Consider the following 24,256-nt stretch of genomic DNA (forward strand, 5'->3'; position numbering starts at 1 on the left):
TTATATCTGTAGACAGTTTTGACAAAATTTTATTTCTATAGACAATTGTGTCAACTTTTAATATCTACAGAAAAGTTTGTCAAAATTTTGTTTCTCTAAAAAGTTTTATTTCTGTGTGTCGTATATGTCAAATATTTTCAAAATTATATATGTGTAGAAAGTTTTGCCAAAATTTGATTTATATAGAAAATTCTGTTAACATTTTATTTCTATAGAAAATTTTGTCAAAACATATCTCTATTGGAATTTAATTCAAAATTTTATTCCTATAGAAAATTTTGTCAAAATTTTATTCCTATAGAAAATTTTGTCAAAATTTTATTTCTATAGAAAATTTTTTCAAGACTGTATTTCTATAGAAAATGTTGTCAAAATTGTTATAGACAGTTTTGTCAAAATTTTATTTCTATAGAAAATTTTATCATGTTTTTTCTTTTTTATACCCTACGCCACACTGTGGAACAGGGTATTATTATTTGTTAAATTTTGTCAAAATTTTATTTCTATAAACAATTTGGTTAAAATTTTATTTCTATAGAAGATTTCGTCAAAATTTTATTTCTATAGAAAATTTTGTCAAAATGTTATTTCTATAGAAAATTGTGTCAACTTTTAATATCTACAGAAAAGTTTGCCAAAATGTTATTTCTATAGAAAGTTTCATTTCTGAGTTTATATGTCAAATATTTTCAAAATTATATTTATATAGACAATTTTTTCAAAATTTTATTTCTATAGAAAATTTTGTTAAAATTTTATTTCTATACAAAATTTTGTCAAAACTTATCTCTATTGGAATTTAATTCACAATTTTATTTCTATAAAAAAATTTGTCAATTATTTATTTCTATAGAAAATTTTGTCAAAATTTTATTTATATAGGAAATTTTGTCAAAATTTTATTTCTAAAGAAACTTTAGGCAAAATTTTGTCAAAATTGTATTTCTATAGGGTTAGGTTAGGTTAGGTTAGGTTAGGTGGCCCGATGTATCAGGCTCACTTAGACTATTCAGTCCATTGTGATACCACATTGGTGAACTTCTCTCTTATCACTGAGTGCTGCCCGATTCCATGTTAAGCTCAATGACAAGGGACCTCTTTTTTATAGCCGAACGGCGTTCCACATTGCAGTGAAACCAATAGAGAAGCTTTGAAACCCTCAGAAATGTCACCAGCATTACTGAGGTGGGATAATCCACCGCTGGAAAACTTTTTTGGTGTTCGGTCGAAGCAGGAATCGAACCCACGACCTTGTGTATGCAAGACGGGCATGCTAGCCATTGCACAACGGTGGCTCCCTTCATTTCTATAGAATATGTTGGCAAAATTTTATTTCTATAGAAAATTTTATTTCTCTAGAATTTTTTTTTTAATTTTATTTCTTTAGAAAATTTTGTCAAAATTTCATTTCTATAGAAAATTTTATTAAAATTTTATTTCTATAAAAAATGTTGTCAAATTTTTATTTCCATAAAAAATGTTGTCAAAATTTTATTTCTATAGAAAATTTTGTCAAAATTTTATTTCTATTGAAAATTTCTTTCAGGTAATGATAGGTATTATTAATTCCCCATTTCAAACAATGGACGAGAATCTCCTCAATATAATTATTATTATTTGTAGTATACCTACTTAATATACCCCAAGGTTAAAATGGCAGCCCCATTTATTTCGGGCTCACTTATACTATTTAGTCCATTCTATTCTTCTATACCATAATGTATGTTGTATTGTACACTAAATGAGGTTTAATAAATACAGTTTTATATTTGACTTCAAATAGAAGGATCCCAAATATTGGGAAATAAAGACTAGCCTTAACAGTCTATATTTTCCAATATTTCCTTCAATTTATTCAATTTTTTATTTTCTCCATTTTAAACAACATTTGTTTAAGAGGAGACTTTTATTAAAATTTTGAATAATATATTTGGATAGCTTCAGCTCATCACCTCATGTACTTGAGACTATCCTTAAGACTAAACAATTTGGACAGTCTCTTTTGGAAAATGCCTTCTTTGCTATGTGGAATATTTAAAATCATTTGGAGAATGTTGACTTTTGTTGTAAACAAAAGCAATAATTTTCAGTTTTTTTTTTTGTTGGTTGCTGTTCAAGTGTCATCAACATTTGTTTGCTTTATTTATTAGGGAGATAGCTCAAGCGTCAAAGCATTCATTTTTAGATGATTGACTTTAGATTTCAAATAGATTACCAGCTGTTGTTTGTATTATTCGTTTATTTGTTCATTGCTGGGTGGGCATTTTTTTTTTGGGATTTGATTTTTTGTTTGTTGTAAATTTATGCAAAATTCCATCATGGCTACTGATTACCTTCGATAGAAAATAAATTCTAGGAATACAAAAAAAAAAAAAATACAATGGAAAAAACGACAGCAGCATTAAGCTGTGGTACTTTATTCAAGATTTAAATATCATAAAACTCAAGCAATATCATGAAGGATAGATTGTATACATAGACACCAACAATTTGACTTGATGACAAGGATAATGGGGATGTAATCAATATCGTAGTAGATATAGAATAAAATCGCAATGAGAATGGATAACAAAATGGTTTTATAGAAATCGAAAACTCATAGTGGAGAAGCACTGAAACTTATGTACAATACAAAAATTTTATTTAAAATATATTTAATGGCTCATATCGGACCACGTTTAGGTATAGCACCCACATAAATCGATCCCCAAATTTGACTTGCGGAGCCTCTTGGAAGATCAAATTTCATTTTATCCAGTTTAAATATACTTCTTCAAAATAATTTCTCAGTAATCGTTTGAGTGTTAAAAGAACATAAAGTTGTATATACTTAATTAATATTATTATTACAATATTAAAATCCATATTGGTTTTTTAATTGTACAACAAATTAAAAATTTTTGTTCTATATATAATTTTATATGTTTTATTATTACATACCCAAAATCCTTAAATGCTGCAATCCCCATAAACTTTCTGGACCTATGACAGGCACATTTGAATCTGTTATTCGCATAACTTCCAATTTAAGAAAATTTCGTAGAAATTGTCCGATAGTAACAGAGTTGCGAGGTCCTTGTATGATTATCACCTGAACATCTTTGTCTATGTGATCGACGGGAAATCGTGTAAGGCCACCTAGAAGAAACGATATAAGAAAAATAAATATATATTCGTATTAGTTGTTATAAACGATCAGGATGAGTCGAGTATGATATCCTACACAGAAAAAAAATTTCACGAAAATATTTCCAATTAAAGACTTAATTGAGTTTTAACCCTTTCACTACCGAAATAACCCTAATGTTAAAAACTTTAACTTTTCTTCTCTTTTTACTTGTACTAACAGCATGTATAACAAAAATTGCCATTTTGAAAATCTACCTCAATTACTTCAAGAGCTATATGAGCTTGTTCTGAAAACTTGATTCTTGAATTGTGACTAAATGGCCTTACGAAAATAAGCCATATTTGGCCTATAATATCCTTGAAAGTGTGAGAAAAAATACAAAAAAGAACCTGAAAATGTATCAGCTATAGTTTTTGTATGAATGTCCATTTACTAGAAACATACATTAGAAAAATTGTCTCAAATTTTCGTATTTTTCGTTTATTGCTAAAGAAGTTTATAAAAATGTGTTTTACACCTCACCAATATGGAAAATATTTATAGCTTATTTATATTAAAACCTCAACTTTAAAATAACATCGAGAAATAAATCGAAACTAAGTGGAATTATAGATTTTGGAGTCTTTTTCGAATGTCCTTCTAAGTGGACATCGGTAGTGAAAGTGTTAAAAAATATTCAATAAAAATTTTAATTGATTCAAAAATTTATTTAATTGAAATAAAAATTAATAGTATCAATTAATTTTTTAATCGGATCAATTAATTTTTTAATTGGTACTATCATTTCTGTCATTGAAGACATTTCAATTAAAAATTAATTGGATCAATTAATTTCGTGATTGAAGACAAAAAATATTTTTTTGTATATAGAAAAAAAAAATGGAAGTTGTTCCATAAACAGTTCGTTTGAAGTCTGAATTTTTGAGTTTTTGGGGGTGGTCACGAATTAAGTTTCTTTTCGTTGTAAGACGCATATTTAAGGAGATATAGTCAAAATAAAATTTTCATATTCATTTTTTTTTTTTTATTTTTGAACATTTTCATCGAAATTTTAATTTTTTGGATAGGTCAAGAATTAAGGTTCTTTTCCCTCTAGGACGCATATTTAAGGAGATATAGCCAAAATAAGTTTTTCATAAAAAATTTAAATTTTCATCCAAATTTGGATTTTTTGGGGGTGGTCATGTATTGAGGTTCCTTTCGCTCTAGGACGCATATTTAAGGAGATATGACCAAAGTAAATTCATATAAAATATCAGTTTTGTATTTTTTGCAGATTTTTTTTTGGGAGAGATCGCAAATTAAGGTCCTTTTCGCTCAAGAACGCATATTTAAGGAGATATGGCAAAAAAAAAAAGTTTTCATATAAAAATTTCAGTTTTGAATTTTTGGAGGATTTTCATCCAAATTTTGATTTTTTAGGGGTAGTCACCAATTAAATTTCTTTTCGTTGTAAGACACATATTTAAGGAAATATAGCCAAAATAAATTTTTCATAAAAAATTTGATTTTTTCGAGGATTTTCATAAGAATGTTGATTGTTTGGGAAAGGTCACGAATTAAGGTCCTTTTCAATCTTGGACACATATTTAAGGAGATATGGCCAAAATAAATTCAATTTTTCGAGGATTTTCATTGAAATTTTGATTTTTTGGGAGTGGTTACGAATTATGGTCCGTCGGTTAACCTTACATAGGCAGCTCCTTGTTTGGTTCTCATATGGTCTTTCGTCGCTATCAGATATTTATGAAGGTCAAGTATTTTTAACTTTACCTCATGTATCAAGAGAGGGAGGTCTTTATTTCTTTTTTATTTCCGACAATATCTTCGTAGGGCGAGATTTTAGTATAGCTACTTTTGTACTCGGTTCGAAATTTTGTCGGGTCGATCCATATCGATAGGTTAGGTTAGGTTAGGTTAGGTGGCAGCCCGATGTATCAGGCTCACTTAGACTATTCAGTCCATTGTGATACCACATTGGTGAAATTCTCTCTTATCACTGAGTGCTGCCCGATTCCATGTTAAGCTCAATGACAAGGGACCTCCTTTTTATAGCCGAACGGCGTTCCACATTGCAGTGAAACCACTTAGAGAAGCTTTGAAACCCTCAGAAATGTAACCAGCATTACTGAGGTGGGATAATCCATCGCTGAAAAACTTTTTGGTGTGCGGTCGAAGCAGGAATCGAACCCACGACCTTGTATATGCAAGGCGGGTATGCTAACCATTGCACCACGGTGGCTCCCTATCGATATCGATAGTATCCATCTAATTTTTCAATATTGGAAAGATAGATCATGTGGATTTTCTTAGTGTCAAACAAGTATATACGGCCGTAAGTTCGCCAGGCCGAAGCTTATGTACCCTCCACCATGTACGTAAAAACTTCTACTGATGACTGTCATCCACAATCGAATTACTTGGGTTGCGGTAACACTGCCGATGGCAAGGTATCTTAAAACTTCCTAACACCGTCTTCTAAATTACAAGGTAGTCCATACGTAGTATATATTAAACTAAAAAAGGCCGATTAAATACGTATATAATTAAGTTTAAAGTTTCTATAGAAATAAAATTTTGACAAAATAAAATTTTGACAACATTTTCTATAGAAGTAAAATTTGGAAAAAAATTTCTATAGAAATAAAATTTGGAAAAAATTTTCTATAGAAATAAAATTTTGACAAAATTTTCTATAGAAATAAAATTTTTACAAAATTTTCTATAGAAATAAAATTTTGACAAAATTTTCTAAAGAAATAACATTTTGACAATGTTTTCCATAAAAATAAAATTTTGGTAGATTATTTTTGGCTCGAGTGGCAACCATGAATATGAACCGATATGGACCAATTTTTATGTGATTGGGGATCGGCTATATATAACTATAGACCGTTATCGACCAATTTTGGCATGGATATTAGCGGACTTATACTAACACCACGTTGCAAATTTCAAACGGATCGGATGAATTTTGCTCCTCCAAGAGGCTCCGGAGATCAAATCTGGGGAACGGTTTATATGGAGGCTATATATAATTATGGACCGATATGGACCAATTCTTGCGTGTTTGTTAGAGACCACATTCTAACACCATGTTCCAAATTTCAAACGGATCGGATGAATTTTGCTCCTCCAAGAGACTCCGGAGGACAAATCTGGGAATCGATTTATATGGGGGCTATATATAATTATGGACCGATATGGACCAATTTTTGCGTGGTCATTAGAGAACATATACCAACACCATGTACGAAATTTCAGCCGGATCGGATGAAATTTTCGTTTCTTAGAGGCTCCGCAAGCCAAATCGGGGGATCGGTTTATATGGGGGCTATATATAATTATGGACCGATGTGGACGAATTTTTGCATGATTGTTAGAGAACATATACTAACACCATGTACCGAATTTCAGCCGGATCGGATGAAATTTGGTTCTCTTAGAGGCTCCGCAAGCCAAATCGGGGGATCGGTTTATATGGGGTCTATATATAATTATGGACCGATGTGGACGAATTTTTGCATGGTTGTTAGAGACCATATACTAACATTATCTACCAGATTTCAGCCGGATCGGATGAAATTTGCTTCTCTTAGAGCGATCGCAAGCCAAATTTGGAGGTCCGTTGATATGGGGGCTATACGTAAAAGTGGACCGATATGGACCAATTTTTGCATGGTTGTTAGATACCATATACTAACACCATGTACCAAATTTCAGCCGGATCAGATGAAACTTGCTTCTCTTAGAGCAATCGCAAGCCAAATTTGGGGGTCCGTTTATATGGGGGCTATACGCAAAAGTGGACCGATATGGCCCATTTGCAATACCATCCGACCTACATCAATAACAACTACTTGTGCCAAGTTTCAAGTCGATAGCTTGTTTCGTTCGGAAGTTAGCGTGATTTCAACAGACGGACGGACGGACATGCTCAGATCGACTCAGAATTTCACCACGACCCAGAATATATATACTTTATGGGGTCTTAGAGCAATATTTCGATGTGTTACAAACGGAATGACAAAGTTAATATACCCCCTATCCTATGCACTATGGGCGGAAATCGCAAAACAGCGGAAAAAAGTCAAATTTTCAAAATGAAAAATTATTGGATATTTCAATTGAAATTACTATAGAACATTTTGAATAGTAAAAATCGAAAGTTAATTTAAAACTTGGCAACCCTGTTCAGGAGAAAAAGGCTGTCAATGTTTACCAAAATTTATGCCAGTTGCGTTTAATCAAGGCGAACAAAAATTGACAAATTTCGTGCTTAATTTTCTTCGCAATAAAAGTGAATAAAGAAAACTTTTAAATGTAGATTCTAAGAGGAGGTTTAGTAGTTCAAAATGTTGTAAAGACTTTACAAAATATTTTTGTTTTTGAACTTGAATTTATGGATTCAAAAGTGCGGTTTATATGTGAAAATTGTAACACATACGTATATTTGGGAGGAATAGATCTAGAAATGTTAACTATTGTTAATGAAAATTTTTACTTAATATTGTTCGTGAGGAAGTATACTTTTACGTGCTGTAAAGTTTGTCTGCCCAAACTTGCCCATACTAAAATAAATGTAAGGGTTTTATAGTCAAATTTGGGAAAATCGGGCGATACATATATATGGTAGCTATATCTAAATCTGAACCGAATTTGATGAAATTTTGCACACTTTAAGGGTACTATAAAAAATTACTTTGTGTTAAATTTGAAGACAATCGGGTGGTAAATAAGCGCAGTATGGTCTAAATCGGGCGATACATATATATGGGGGCTATATGTAACTTTGGTCCATTTTTTTCCAAATTCAACCGTGTTTTTCCTTTGACCAAGAAAATATGTTGTACCAAATTTTATCAAAATCGGTTAATAATCGCCACCGGAATCCTGCGAACAACAAACACAGAGGGACGGAATTAGTGTTAGATACCGAAGAATGTGATTTTGATGGTTAATATTTTTTTAATTTTAATTAATAAAATTAATTTAATAAAATGACAATTGGTTTGTACTATTTACATCAAGTTCTGGGGATAAGGCACTTTCTTAATAAGGAAAATAAGCAAATATAAATTAAACTCCATCTAAGAGTATATTCTATAGTATTCCAAGTGGAATTACAATTTCGACCCCTCTATAGTAACGCACCTGGAATAAGGGGGATTGACGTCCTTTTGGTTGGTAACATTTGATTTTGATAAGATATATCGATATACCATGTTTGGCGATACTAGATTGATTGTAAATAATTTTTGCCGCAAATTTTCAATTTCCGCCCATAGTGCTATGGTGGAGGGTATAAAAATAATACATCTAAATAAATCCCAAAATTCGCAACCCATACAAAAATTACAATAAACCACCATTGCCTCACAGTTTTACACCTTTTTTTGTGAAGTTTATCCACCCAAAGGAAGAATGAAATTAACATTTACATTTTTTTGCAGGAAATTTGTAACAGCAATTGAAAGGAAAGAGAACATGGCAACGAGAAAATGTTCTCACTAAAAACAACCAGACACACACACATACGCTCACATATCAACACCTTTAAATGATTTCCGGCATTATTTCCACACCACCTTTCATTTTGAAATATTTTAATGGCTTTTGTGTATGAGCGTGCGAACAATAGACAGTTCCGTTTCCGTTTGTAATTTCTTAAGTTTAATGTCTTAATTTGTTGCTATTTTATTATTGTTTATCATTCTAGTTCATTTTTTGGGGGGATTTTTACAGATAATTGAAGTTTTATGTTTTTTTCTGCTTCTTCGATTTTACCTTTTGTGCATATTGTTTGAAAACGCCTTTCATCATCCAGACCGCATGTACACTCCACTGGACATTTTCTTTCACTACCATGGGCCAGCAGGAATAGCATTGCCATCAGGCAAAGTATAAACCACTTTACCCACATCTGCAAAAAGAAATCAAGAAAAAAATAGATGTAATTAAATTTTTGGGGTATTAAATTAAATACCATTTATTTTTGTAAATTTAATACCAATTGTTTTTATAAATCTGTACTAGAAAAATATATATTTAAAATAATTTTAATAAAAATATATATTTTTTGCGATTTATTTCTCAAAAGAAATTTGTATGAATCAAGTTGTCCAACAATTTTGTCATTATTATGGTATGGGACATTTTAATTTAGTTTCAACATTTTTCGATATATCAAAGACTCCGTCATATTTAAATTCATTTTATTTAATTTCAATTAAAAATAAAACTCACTTCAAGCAGCTTTGTTATTTTCTCAAAAATTAAAATTCCAAATACCCAATTAAATATTTAATAATTGATTTCTGTTGTTGGCTCATTATAAACAATGAATATTCCATCCATTGTTGTCATACTTGAATTTTACACAAATTCTGCTGATTTAAAGCTTTCAATTCTGATAAAAATTCAACTTTGTGTAATTAATTTATGTAGAACAATTGACAGGTCACCATTTTGCAAATGTAAACCTTATTATAAAATTTTAATGTCCTTTTAATAATTTACCTTGTTATTTGTTATTGTTGTTGTTTTTTCTTTGTTATTTGTCTATAATTACATCAATTAAGGTATATCGCTATCTCTCTCTGTCTTTTTCTCACTTACTATACATTATCTACCCTAAAAAGGGCTTGGGTAGATTGTATGAAATTGTTATTGTTAGTGGAGTTGATATTGTTTTTTTTTTTTTTAATACATTTTAATTAATATTAATAACAACATAATTTAATTTGAAACCCCTTTTTGCTCCCCGCCCATGAATATTTAAATGCCTCAACTGATGTTAATGAGTATATATGTTTTTTGCTGTCCTCAAGAACATAAATTTGGAAGGACATTGTAAATTAATTAGAAGGCAATTAAAGTTGCCATTAATGGCTTTAGTAGAATTATGACAATTAAATTTTTCGGTAACAATATGAAAAGAAATAAAAAGACAATATTTTAAGATGTAACAAGAAGAAAATTTTAGTTAGGTTAGGTTATGTGGCAGCCCGATGTATCAGGCTCATTTAGACTATTCAGTCCATTGTGGTACCACATTGGTGAACTTCTCTCTTATCACTGAGTGCTGGCCGATTCCATGTTAAGCACAATGACAACGGACCTCCTTTTTATAGCCGAATCCGAATGGCGTTTCACATTGCAGTGAAACCACTCAGAGAAGTTTTGAAATCCTGAGAAATGTCACTAGCATTACTGAGGTGGGATAATCCGCCGCTGAAAAAAACTTTTTGGTGTTCGGTCGAAGCAGGAATCGAACCCACGACCTTGCAAGGTGGGCATGCTAACCATTGCACCACGGTGGCTCCCAAAATTTCACTTAAATTAAGCCAACGAAATAATTTCACAGAGAAATTATTTTACTAATAAATATCCATAAAATAAATCGCCATAAAATTTTGTTAATGTATTTAATTCCTCCATTAAAAGCAATAATTCGAAGCCTGAGTGTAAAATTTGATAAACAAATCCATAACACAAATCAAAAAAATTTAAAATGCCTCTTTATAACTTTCAGTCTTATCTGTCTTTTACATCTTAATATGAGTCTTAAATGAGTCTTCCAAAAAAAAAAAAAAAAAAAAAAAAACGGAAACATGTCCTTTAAATTTTGGTAAGTTTTATTTGCCTTATCGTAAAACTGAATCTTTACCCAAGGCTCATTATCATTTGCGACTAACAATTATAGACAAATTTTCTGTACATTTCCCCCGCTGCCACAAGCATGACACTCTATACCTCCAAAGAAGTAATGTCTGCATGGGATTTGGTCTATTTCGAAAAATATTAATGCCTTTAACGATTCAAGATTAAGTTTCACATTTTTTGTCGTCTGTATCGAATCATTGATCGAAAAAAATCAGTCTCTTTTCACATTTCATTTTACACATATTTTTCAAGTCATTTTATCTTTATTTTTTTGAGAGTATACTATGACAAATATGCCTAGGGGTGGATCAATAAAAAATTGTATATAAAAGTATTTTTTTTTTTTAACATAGTGTTACAGGATTCACATTTAATCGAAATTTCATAGAAAAATTTTGCTTATTCGAAATTTCATAGGACAGAGAGAGATTTGTTGGAATTTTCATTAAAAAATTAATTGAATTAATTTTTTTTTTTTTTGAAAAATTCATAGAAATTAGAAGTTTAGTAGAAAATTTGAACTTAATCGAACTTTGGGACAAATTCAGAATTTATAGGGATTTTTTAGAGAAATCTCCAATTTGTTGTTATACCCTCCACCATAGGATGGAAGGGTGTATTAGGTTAGGTTAGGTTATGTGGCAGCCCGATGTATCAGGCTCACTTAGACTATTCAGTCCATTGTGATACCACATTGGTGAACTTCTCTCTTATCACTGAGTGCTGCCCGATTCCATATTAAGCTCAATGACAAGGGACCTCCTTTTTATAGCCGAGTCCGAACGGCGTTCCACATTGTGGTGAAACCACTTAGAGAAGCTTTGAAACCCTCAGAAATGTCACCAGCATTACTGAGGAGGGATAATCCACCGCTGAAAAACTTTTTGGTGTTCGGTCGTAGCAGGAATCGAACCCACGACCTTGTGTATGCAAGGCGGGCATGCTAACCATTGCACCACGGTGGTGTATTAACTTTGTCATTCCGTTTGTAACACATCGAAATATTGCTCTAAGACCCCATAAAGTATATATATTCTGGGCCGTGGTGAAATTCTGAGTCGATCTAAGTATGTCCGTCCGTCCGTGAGTTTGTTGAAATCACGCTAACTTCCGAACGAAACAAGCTATCGACTTGAAAATTGGCACAAATAGTTGTTATTGATGTAGGTCGGACGGTATTGTAAATGGGCCATATCGGAGCACTTCTACGTATAGCCCCCATATAAACCGATGCTCAGATTTGGCTAGCGGAGCCTCTTGGAGGATCAAAATTCATCCCATCCGGTTGAAATTTAATACATGGTGTTAGTATATAGCCTCTAACAATCGTACATAAATTGGTCCACATCGGTCCATAATTATATATAGCCCCCATATAAACCGATCCCCAAATTTGGCTTATGGAGCATCAAACAAAAGCAAATTTCATCCGATCTGGTTGAAATTTGGTACATGGTGTTAGTATATGGTCTCTAACAAACATGCAAAAATTGGTCCACATCGGTCCATAATTATATATAGCCTCCATATAAAATGATCCCCCTATTTGGCTTGCGAGGCCTCTAAGAGAAGCAAATTTCATCCGATCTGGTTGAAATTTGGTACATGGTGTTAGTATATGGTCTCTAACAACCATGCAAAAATTGGTCCACATCGGTCCATAATTATATATAGCCCCATATAAACCGATCCCCAGATTTGGCTTGCGGAGCCTCTAAGAGAAGCAAATTTCATCCGATCCACCTTAAATTTGGTACATGGTGTTGGCATATGGTCTCTAAAAACCATTCTAAAATTGGTTCACATCGGTCCATAATTATATATAGCCCCCATATAAACCGATCCCCAGATTTGGCTGGCGGAGCCTCAAAGAGAAACAAATTTCATCTGATCCGCCTGAAATTTGGTACATGATGTTGGTATATGGCCTCCAACATGCATTCAAAAATTGGTCCACATCGGTTCACAATTATATATAGCCCCCATATAAACCGATCCCCAGATTTGGCTTGCGGAGCCTCTAAGAGAAGCATATTTCATTCGATCCGGTTGAAATGTGGAACATGGTGTTAGTATATGGTCTCTAACAACCGTACCAGAATTGGTCCATATCAGTCAATAATTATATATAGCCCCCATATAAACCGTTCTCCAGATTTGACATCCGGAACCTCTTGGACAAGCAAAATACATCCGATCCGGTTCAAATTTGGAACGTGGTGTTGGTATATGGCCGCTACCAACCATACCAAAATTGGTCCATATCGGTCTATATAGTTATATATAGCCGATCTTCAATCACACAAAAATTGGTCCTATCGGTTCATAATCATGGTTGCCACTCGAGCCAAAAATAATCTACCAAAATTTTATTTCTATAGAAAATTTTGTCAAAATTTTATTTCTATAGAAAATTTTGTCAGAATTTTATTGCTATAGAAAATTTTGTCAAAATTTTATTTCTATAGAAAATTTTGTCAAAATTTCATTTCTATAGAAAATTTTGTCAAAATTTTATTTTTATAGAACATTTTTTCAAACTGAATTATATACGTATTTAATCGATCTCTTTTGATTTAATATATACCACGTATGGACCCTCCACCATAGGATGGCGGGTATATTAACTTTGTCATTCCGTTTGTAACACGTCGAAATATTGATCTAAGGCCCCATAAAGTATATATATTCTGGGTCGTGGTGAAATTCTGAGTCGATCTGAGCATGTCCGTCCGTCCGTCTGTTGAAATCACGCTAACTTCCGAACGAAACAAGCTATCGACTTGAAACTTGGCACAAGTAGTTGTTATTGATGTAGGTTGGGTGGTATTGCACATGGGCCATAACGGTCCACTTTTACGTATAGTCCCCATATAAACGGACCCCCAAATTTGGCTTGCGACGCCTCTAAGAGAAGCAAATTTCATCCGATCCGGCTGAAATTTGGTACATGATGTTGGTATATGGTCTCTAACAATCGTGCCAGAATTGGTCCATATCGGTGCATAATTATATATAGCCCCCATATAAACCGATCCCCAGATTTGGCAGGCGGAGCCTCAAAGAGAAGCAAATTTCATCCGATTCGGCTAAAACTTGGTACATGGTGTTGACATATGGTCTCTAATAGCCATGCAAAAATTGGTCTATATCGCTCCATAATTATATATAGCCCCCATATAAACCGATCCCCAGATTTGGGTGGCGGAGCCTCAAAGAGAAACAAATTTCATCCGATCCGCCTGAAATTTGGAACATGGTGTTAGTATATGATCTATAACAACCGTGCCAGAATTGGTCCATTTCGGTCCATAATTATATATAGACCCTATAAAAACCGTTCTCCAGATTTGACCTCCGGAGCCTCTTGGAGAAGCAAAATTCATCCGATCCGGTTGAAATTTGGAACGTGGTGTTAGTATATGGTCGCTAACAACCATACCAAAATTGGTCCATATCGGTTCATAATCATGGTTGCCACTCGATCCAAAAATAATCTATCAAAATTTTATTTCTATAGAAAAATTTGTCAAAATTTTATTTCTATAGAAAATTTTCTCAAATTTGTATTTCTATAGAAAATTTTGTTCAAATTTTATTTCTATAGAAAATTTTGTTAAAATTTCATTTTCTATAGAAAATTTTGTGAAAATTTAATTTCTATAGAAAATTTTGTGAAAATTTAATTTCTATAGAAAATTTTGTGAAAATTTAATTTCTATGGAAAATTTTGTCAAAATTTTATTTTTATAGAAAATTTTGTCAAATTTGTATTTCTATAGAAAATTTTGTTAAAATTTTATTTCTATAGAAAATTTTGTTAAAATTTCATTTTCTTTAGAAAATTTTTTAAAAATTTAATTTCTATAGAAAATTTTGTGAAAATTTAATTTCTATAGAAAATTTTGTTAAAATTTTATTTCTATAGAAAATTTTGTCAAAATTTTATTTTTATAGAAAATTTTGTCAAACTGAATTATATACGTATTTAATCGATCTTTTTTGATTTAATATATACCACGTATGGACTTACATACAATTTAGAAGACGGTGTTAGCAGGTTTTAAGATACCTTGCCATCGGCAAGTGTTACCGCAATCCAAGTAATTCGATTGTGGATGACAGTCTCTATGCAATCCATGGTGGAGGTTACATAAGATTCGGCCTGACCGAACTTACGGCCGTCTATAAATGTTTTTAATTGGATTCTAAAAAAATTTTCTATAAAAAATTTAATTGGTTCAACAAAAAAATTTTTGAAATGAAACAAAAATCAATCACAGAAATTAATAGTATAAATTAAAGTTTTCATTGGATCAATTAATTTTTTAATTGACGTTGTTGATTGGTACTGTCATTTCTGCGATTGAAGAAAATTCAATTAAAGATTCATTGTGTCAATCAACTTCGCGATTGAAGGCAAAAATAATATTTTCGGTGTAAAGTCCGATATCCTTAGGTTAGGTTAAAGTTTCGATGTGTTACAAAAAGAATGACAAAATTTAGTATACCCCCATCCTATGGTGGAGAGCATAAAAACGAGTCTATACTAAAAATCGCCATGACAGCTTCATTTTTTAAGGTTTTACTCATGCAACTACCTCAACAGACAGAATTTCATAAATACTATTAGAATTCCACACAAATAAAGTATACGAATGCTTTATATAATCGAAAATCTATAATTCGAATGGCAAACTTCAATGGTTTTTGGGTTCAAATATTTCCTATACTTATTCTAATTTTCTCCACTGTATTGTCTACAGAATTTTATATTTGGGTCTCCTTCCATGTTTTGGTTTCGGCATCATCAACAACTGTTTCTCTGTTTGTGAATCCTTGGTATCCTTGGGTGAATTTTAGCTTTTTAAAGCTCTGCTAAATAAATTAGTTCAACAACTTTTTTTTTTTTGTTTGCTCAAACTCCCTTAGCACGCCCTTTTCCAAATTGAATGATTAAGGGCGAAAAGAAAAGTTGGTTTGATTTTAGTCCTTTTTTGTTTTGTGGAGTTTATAAAACAAAACACCACAACAACAGTTCAAGACCATAGTAAAATCGTGTAACATCTTAAATCTTATACTGAATTCTATTTTTTTGCTTTTAATTTTGACAAGGAAAAGGATTTATTTTATAAGCTAACGGATAAACAAAATGGAAAAAGGATATGATAGGAAGAAAACAAAAATATAATACAGTTTAAGGAAATTCATTCAATGTGTGTTGGTGTCTGTTTGCGGCTTGGTGTTTGTTTTACAATCTGCAGGTTTTACCAATTTCTTATTCACCATCGAATTTTGATTAGAAGTGTCGTCATAGCAAGCATATGCAGGACCATAGAGAATTTCTACAAAATCTCACTCACTATGAAATATTTCGCCTATTTGGTTATGGAAAAGCGGTATGTGTGTGCTTTCGCATTCCCTTGTGACCATATGTGTGGAAGAGATAATAAAGATTTCAAAAGGAATGTCGCGATTTCTGTGTGTCCCTTGGTAACACATTTTGCACTAAATGATAGAGAATTAAGGGAACTCTGTCACCTAGTTTGAGTGTTTTTTTATTATTCTTCACAAAAAGTAAGCCAGTATCTTTTTAAGCGTAATTTTTTAAAGGAGAAAGAAAATGTATGTGAAATATTTGCCATACAAATTTAAGTTTGATAAGAATTTGAATTAATTTGAAGTGTTTAAATATATAATTTATTACTTCATTTATTGTAAAAACAAATTATAATAAAATTAATTATACGGGCACTAGCAACTAGAGGCAATTGACCTAATTTTCTATAGAACTGAAATTTTTACAAAATTTTCTTCAGATATAAAATTTTGATAAAAATTTTCTATAGCAATAAAATTTTGACAAAATGTTCTATAGAAATAAAATTTTGACAAAATATTCTATAGAAATAAAATTTTGACAATATTTTCTATAGAAATAAAATTAGGACAAATTTTTCTATCGAAAGCAATGTTGCTATAGAAATAAAATTTTGACAAATTTTCTATAGAAGTAAAATTGTTTACAAAATTATCTATAGAAATAAAATTTTGACAATATTTCCTATAGAAATAAAATGTGGACAAAAATTTCTACAGAAATAAAATATAATTATATATAGCCTCCATATAAACCGATCCCCAGATTTGGGTGGCGGAGCCTCAAAGAGAAACAAATTTCATCCGATCCGCCTGAAATTTGGAACATGGTGTTAGTATATGGTCTGTAACAACCGTGCCTGAATTGGTCCATATCAGTCCATAATTATATATAGCCCCCATATAAACCGTTCTCCAGATTTGACATCCGGAACCTCTTGGAGAAGCAGAAATAAAATTTGTTTTTGTTTTTTTTTTCATTTCAGCTTAAAACCATGCATTGACTAAACTACAAGTGTAGCTTAACCAACAGAGGAAAAGAATGTTTGTCAAATTTATTTGAGCAAAGCCCTATAGACTACCACATTCCTCATCAGCATCTTCTACTTGCAGCAAAACTATCAACCAATTATCAGAATAAATTCAGGCAGTTCACTTAACCCAAAAGTAAACCACACTTAAACCTTCCGAAAAAAGGTTTTACATGATAGCCGGCTTATGCCGTACAACTAAATTCGTACGTAAATTCGTACAAACATATCTCTTTGCCTTTATCACCGTCAAATCATCAATTTGAGTGCAGTTGGCTGAGTTTATTTTTGAGCGCGCTTCCTCTTTTTTATACCCACCACCATAGAATGGTGACGGGGGTATAATAAATTTGTCATTCCGATTGTAAAACATCGAAATATCGATTTCCGACTATATAAAGTATATATATTCTTGATCAGGGAGAAATTCTAAGACGATATAGCCATGTCCGTCTGTCTGTCGTAATCACGCTACAGTCTTCAATAATAAAGCAATCGTGCTGAAATTTCGCACGTCTTTTGTCTGCAGGCAGGTCAAGTTCGAAGATGGGCTATATCGGTCCAAGTTTTGATATAGTCCCCATATAAACCGACCTCTCGATTTATAAGCCCAAGGCCATAGTTTCTATCCAATTTGCCCAAAAATTGCAAAATTGAAAATTATGACCGCAAAGAGGTGTGCCAAAAATGGTGAGAATCGGTCCATGTTTTGGTATAGCCCCCATATAGACCGATCTCCCGATTATATTTCTAGGGCTTCTCGAATCGATAGTTTCTATCCAATTCGCCTGAAATTGGAAATCTAGAGGTATTTTAGCACCATAAAGAGGTGTGTCACAAATGGTGACTATCGGTTGATGTTTAGATATAGCCCCATATAGACCGATTTTACTTCTTGGGCTTCTATAATCCGTAGTTATTATCCAATTTGGTTGAAATTTGAAATCTAGAGGTATTTTAGGACCATAAAGAGGTGAGCTAGAAATGGTGAGTATCGGTCCAGGTTTCGGTATATCCCCCATATAGACCGATCTCCCGATTTTGGTTATTGAGCTTATAGAATCCGTAGTTTTTATCCAATTTGCCTGAAATTGGAAATCTAGAGGTATTTTAGAACCATAAAGAGGTGTGCCGAAAATGGTGAGTATCGGTCCATGTTTTGGTATAGCCCCTATCATAAGCGTAGGAAGGCCTCTGGGGAGGGGCTTAGACCCCCCAGAAACATTTTAGCTCCCCCCAGAATTTGAAAACCTTTTTACGATTTTTTATTGCTTTTATATAATATTATTTAAACAAGTAAATAAAATCGCACAAAGTTCCAATAAAGAATTTCATATCTTTAGCACAAGTTCCGCTAAAGAATTTTCATTTCAATTGCCGATGGCAATATATAGCTTTATTTTTATATAAGTGAATTATTTATTATAAGTGAATGTTTGAAGTCTGATATTTATGAAATAAAACTTTGGTTGAACTTATGATTTAAGTTCCTAAATTTATGTTTAGTTTAATAACTAAAGCACCTTTATTAATTTGTTTAGTCGGAGTTTTAGTCGATTTAATTAAAACAATTGTAATTGATATTAAAACTATTCTTTTATAAATGAATATCTTTATAACGGTGCAAAAAAACAGAATCGCCAAAAAAGTTGTGAAACTGTTCTTTTTGTGTCCGGAAGTGATGCAAAATTGGCGATGAATTTAAGATGGGCATGTCATAGGACGGATGCCCACCATTTCAAATGCTGTTGCACTGAATTTGCATCACTTCTTAAGGTGTGATCCGAATTCAGTGTTTTGAATGTGAATTAAAAAATTCAAATTGATATTTTCCCAAATAAATAATGTGAAATGGGAACGTTTGACCTAAAATATTTTCAAAACTTTGCAATTTTTCTAGAATGGAATTAGATTTTTTTCGACATCATTTCAATAATTTTTTCATTTTATTAATTCTTACTTTTTATCCTATTTGAAACAAAAAATACCCATTAAGAATATAAAAAACGAGTTATAAAAATTGGGTTAAAATAATGAACTTCTTTGTGAGGACATTTTTGGAAGTGCTTTTAAAGTTATACCTTTATAACAACTCCCAATTTTTTTTGCTGGAAAAAAGTGTGGAACTACTTTTAGTTGCTTTATTATAAATTAGTTGTCTAGTTATGAAGAAGTCTGATTTTTATTTAGTATTATAAAATAAAACAGAAATTGAACCTATAACTTCCGTCCATAAATTTGTAGCTAGGGGGGGGGGGCTATTGCCCCCCTAGGAAAATTGTCTAGCTACGCTAATGGCCCCCATATAGACCGATCTCCAGTTTTTATTCTTGGGCTTATAGAAACCGTAGTTTTTATCCAATTTGCCTCAAATTGGAAATCTAGAGGTATTTTAGGACCATAAAAATGTATGCCGAAAATGGTGAGTATAGGTCCATGGTTTGATATAGCCATCAGATAGACCGATCTCCCGATATTACTTTTTGGCCTTATAGAAACCGTAATTGTTGTCCACTTTGCCTGAAATCGAAAATCTGGAGGTTTTTAGGAATATAAATAGGTGTGCAAGAAATGATTTTATTTTTTAGGCTTGTAGAATCCGTAGTTTTTATCTAATTTACCTGAAATGAGAAATCTAGAGGTATTTTAGGACCTTATCTCCCAAATAGACCGATCTCCCGATTTTACTTCTTGAGCTTTTAGAAACCATAGTTTTTTTATCAAATTTGCATGAAATTTTAAATCTAGAAGTATTTTAGGAACATAAAGAGGTGTGCCGAAAATGGTGAATATCGGTCCATGTGCACTACTTTCCAGATTTTACTTCTGGCAATCATTTAAATAATGGGGGTAAAAATCTACAGATAGAGTAGAGGATGCTGATGAGGAATGTGGTAATTGCGAAACGTACGTCCATCCAACCAACTTGCAGTCTATAGGGCTTTGCACAAATAAATTTGACAAACATTCTCTTCCTCTATTGGTTAAGCTAGCACCTGTGGTTTAGTCAATGCATGGTTTTAAGCTGAAATCAAAAACAACAATAATGTTTGAAGGATAACATAAACCAACAATAACAAAACAAAACGAAATAAAATTTTGACAAAATTTACACAAACTTTTTTCTTTTTTCTAGAAATAAAATTTTGACAAAATTTTATATAAAAATAAAATCTTGACAAAATTTTCAATAGAAATAAAATTTTGACAAAATTTTCTATAGAAATAAAATGTTGACAAAATTTTCTGTAGAAATAAAATATGGACAAAAATTATCTATAGAAATAAAATTTTGACAAAATTTTCTATATAAATGAAATTTTCTATAGAAATAAAATTTTCACAAAATTTTCTATAGAAATAAATTTGAATAATTTTTCTATGGTAACAAAATTTTGACAAAATTTTCTATAGAAATATAATTTTTACAAAAAATTCTATAGACACATATTGTTTACGACATTTTTTATAGAAGTAAAATTGTGGCACAATTTTCTATAAATATAAAACTTTGACAAAATTTTCTATAGAAATAAAATTTTGCAAAAAATGTTCTATTGAAATAAAATATTGACAAAATTTTCTATAAATAATAAAATTTTCACAAAATTTTCCATAGAAAGAAATTTGACAAAATTTTCTATAGCAATAAAATGTTGACAAAGTTTTCTATAGCAATAAAAGTTTGACAAAATGTTATATAGAAATAAAATTTTAACAAAATGTTATATAGAAATAAAATTTTGACAAAATTTTTTATAAATAAGAAAATTTTGATAAAGTTTTCTCTAGAAATAAAATATTGACAAAATTTTCTATAGAAATAAAATTTTGATACAATTTTCTATAGAAATACAATATTAACAAAATAAATAAAGTTTTGACAACATTTTCTATAGCAATAAAATTTTGACAAAATTTTCTATAGAAATAAAATGTTGTTGTTGTTTGATAGTTAACCTTTAAACTGTTAATTGTATTTGTTTAGTTTGCCTTGAGGTCATGGAAATAAAAACAGATGTTGTTGTTTTATTGAGTTGTAATTTTTATTTGAAAATATCCAATATTTCGAGGCATCTCCGATGCTCGTCTTCAGGGAAATTACTTTAAACAAAAAGAAAAAACATTTAACACATTAATTAACAAAATATATACCAGTACTTGAGAAACACGGATAATTACATTTAAATTGAAAAAAAAAAAACAGTGAACTTGTTCAGAAGAAAGTATATTTACAACTAAAAGCTAATTCGCCAATGGTCCGTATCAGTCTTAAAATTCATCCGTCTTTCTGCGGGTACATTTATAATATGTAGCATCTCCAGTGTAAATCTCCTTTTATAGTTGTTTTCTTGCTTCAAAATATCTACGTCCTTAAGCTTTGGTTTGTGTCCTGTTAAAGTGTAATGTGCTGCAAGTGCCGTCTTTTGCTCCAAGGGCTTATCAGTGGCTTTCTGATCAAATTTATGCCCTGAGAGTCTAGTTTTTAATTTGGTTTTCGTTGTACCAACATATACTTTCTGGCAAGTATCCGAATCATTTCCATTGCATTTGATCTTATATACTACGTTTGACTTGTCTTCTTTCTTAATTTTGGATTTTGTCTTGCTTAAGAATTGATTTACTGTATTATGAGTCCTTTGTGCAATTTGAAATTTGTCCTTATTAAACATGTTTGATGATTTGAATCTTTCCGAAAATTGGGGGACATATGTCAAGGGTTTATAAATTTTGGGTTCAATTTCGTCATTTTTGATATGTTGTCGTTCTTTTACATGTTGAATTAGGTCGTCAATCGTTTTATTCGGGAAATCATTTAATCGCAATATAGTTTACAAGTCGATAAAACAACAACATCTGTTTTTATTTACATGACCTCAAGCCAAACTAAACAAATAGAAATAAAATGTTGATAAAAATTTTCTATAAGAATTAAATTTTGACAAAATTTTCTGTAAACAATAAAATTTTGAAAGAAATTTTCCATAGAAATAAAATTTTGACAAAATTTTCTAAAGAAATAAAATTATTGGCAAATTTTCTATAGGAACTAAATTTTAGGTAGAAGAAGTAGCTGTTATATTTAAAATTTTGATATTAAAAATTTTAAATAAATGTACCCGACAATAGTTTTTTTTTTCAGTGTACTACAAACGAAATACATAGCATATATATACATATATTTATCAACTGATATTTCAATGTGTTAGTAAGACAATTTAAATTTCTGCAAAATTATTTAAAAACATTGTAGCTTAACAATCTGCCTATGTGTGTGTGTGTGTGTGAAAATAAAAAGACACAATTTCATTTATCCCAAGGCATCATATGGATGGCTCCACCTATGGGGTCCCTTGAAGACCAATCAATATGACATGGGTATTTAATATATAATTTAAAATTATAAACTTTTCAAATAAACTCAAATGGAGCTTACACACATGCTTACATCCATGAAATAATGATTTAAAAAGTTATAGCAGTCTGTCTGGGTTGATTGTAATCAAATATTTTAATGAGGGTCCTCCCCCAGAGTATTGTGGATCAATGCCATTTTATCCATAGAAAAAAAAAGGCCAGACCAGACATCTGTCATTTTGTGAAAATGTAATATTTTTCCTTTTAACTGAAAAAAAAAAAAAAATATTTTTTAATATTCGCTATGAGTGAGGAGTATGTTACGCTCTTCTTTTTTTTTAGCAGTTACATAAAATTTCATTTCAGTTACCACCATCAACAAAAATTTTTCTTTGGGATATTTTCCTTTTGTGAGCCCTATGTTCATGTGTGTGTGTGTGGGTGTCTGCGTTTTCTCTGTGTGGGAATATCAAAAAAGTTTCACTTTTATGACCAACAAACCAGCGCCATGGAATCCATTGCAAAAAAAGGAAAACTTTAAAATATTAAATTAAAAGTTTGCGGTTATAGACTTTTATTGGATTGCAATTCAAATTATTGATATGGCTCAAGGCGGGCGACATTAAATGAGAGGCAGTATGTCAGGGTCAGATTTTTTCGCTAAAAACAAATAAGGCCAACGGGGATTATTTGTTAGAAAAGTTTAAATAATAATTGCTAGGAGGTTAGAAATTTAATGTTTTGTTGGTAATTAAAAATCATTGAAGCTTAAAAAATACAATAAATTTTACAGCAAACATTTGCAAGAAGGGCCCGAATGGGATGGATTTTAATTAGGAGAATATCTTGAGACCTATGACAATAGTGGTAATTGTCGTATATATATGTTTTGAATTTAATTTGTTTTTTACTTAAAGTTATCTTTTATATAATACCTTTTTTTAAACCCTCCACTATAGGATGGGGGTATATTAACTTTGTCATTCCGTTTGTAACACATCGAAATATTGCTCTAAGATCCCATAAAGTATATATATACTGGGTCGTGGTGAAATTCTGAGTCGATCTGAGCATGTCCGTCCGTCCGCCCGTTTGTTGAAATCACACTAACTTCCGAACGAAACAAGCTATCGACTTGAAACTTGGCACAAGTAGTTGCTATTGATGTAGGTCAGATGGTATTGCAAATGGGCTATATCGGTCCACTTTTACGTATAGCCCCCATATAAACGGACCCCCAAATTTGGCTTGCAGACCTTCTAAGAGAAGCAAATTTCATCCGAATCCGGCTGAAATTTGGTACATGGTGTTAGTATATGGTCTGTAATGACCATGTAAAAATTGTTCCACATCGGTCAATAATTATATATAGCTCCCATATAAACCGATCCCCCGATTTGGCTTGCGAGGCCTCTAAGAAAAGCAAATTTCATCCGATCCGGCTGAAATTTGGTACATGGTGTTAGTATATGGTCTCTAACAACCATGCAAAAATTGGTCCACATCGGTCCATAATTATATATAGCCCCCATATAAACCGATCCCCCGATTTGGCTTGCAGGGCCTCTAAGAGAAGCAAATTTCATCCGATCCGGCTGAAATTTGGTACATGGTGTTAGTATATGGTCTGTAATGACCATGCAAAAATTGTTCCACATCGGTCAATAAGTATATATAGCCCCCATATAAACCG

At 31.5% G+C, this 24,256-nt stretch overlaps 1 protein-coding gene across 1 annotated transcript in view; it reads right to left on the reverse strand.

Moving 5' to 3' along the window:
* rdo (leucine-rich repeat domain-containing protein reduced ocelli) overlaps positions 1–24,256 on the reverse strand; it is a 400,748-nt gene that overhangs the window by 86,686 nt on the left and 289,806 nt on the right. The window contains exons 3-4 of the mRNA XM_075297349.1: positions 8,918–9,053; positions 2,941–3,138 (exon numbers count right to left, since the gene is read on the reverse strand). Coding sequence (XP_075153464.1) covers positions 2,941–3,138; positions 8,918–9,053 — 334 coding nt within the window. The remainder of the gene's footprint in view (positions 1–2,940; positions 3,139–8,917; positions 9,054–24,256) is intronic.

This window comes from Haematobia irritans, chromosome 2 (assembly GCF_050003625.1).
Source record: "Haematobia irritans isolate KBUSLIRL chromosome 2, ASM5000362v1, whole genome shotgun sequence".
Taxonomy (NCBI): domain Eukaryota; kingdom Metazoa; phylum Arthropoda; class Insecta; order Diptera; family Muscidae; genus Haematobia; species Haematobia irritans.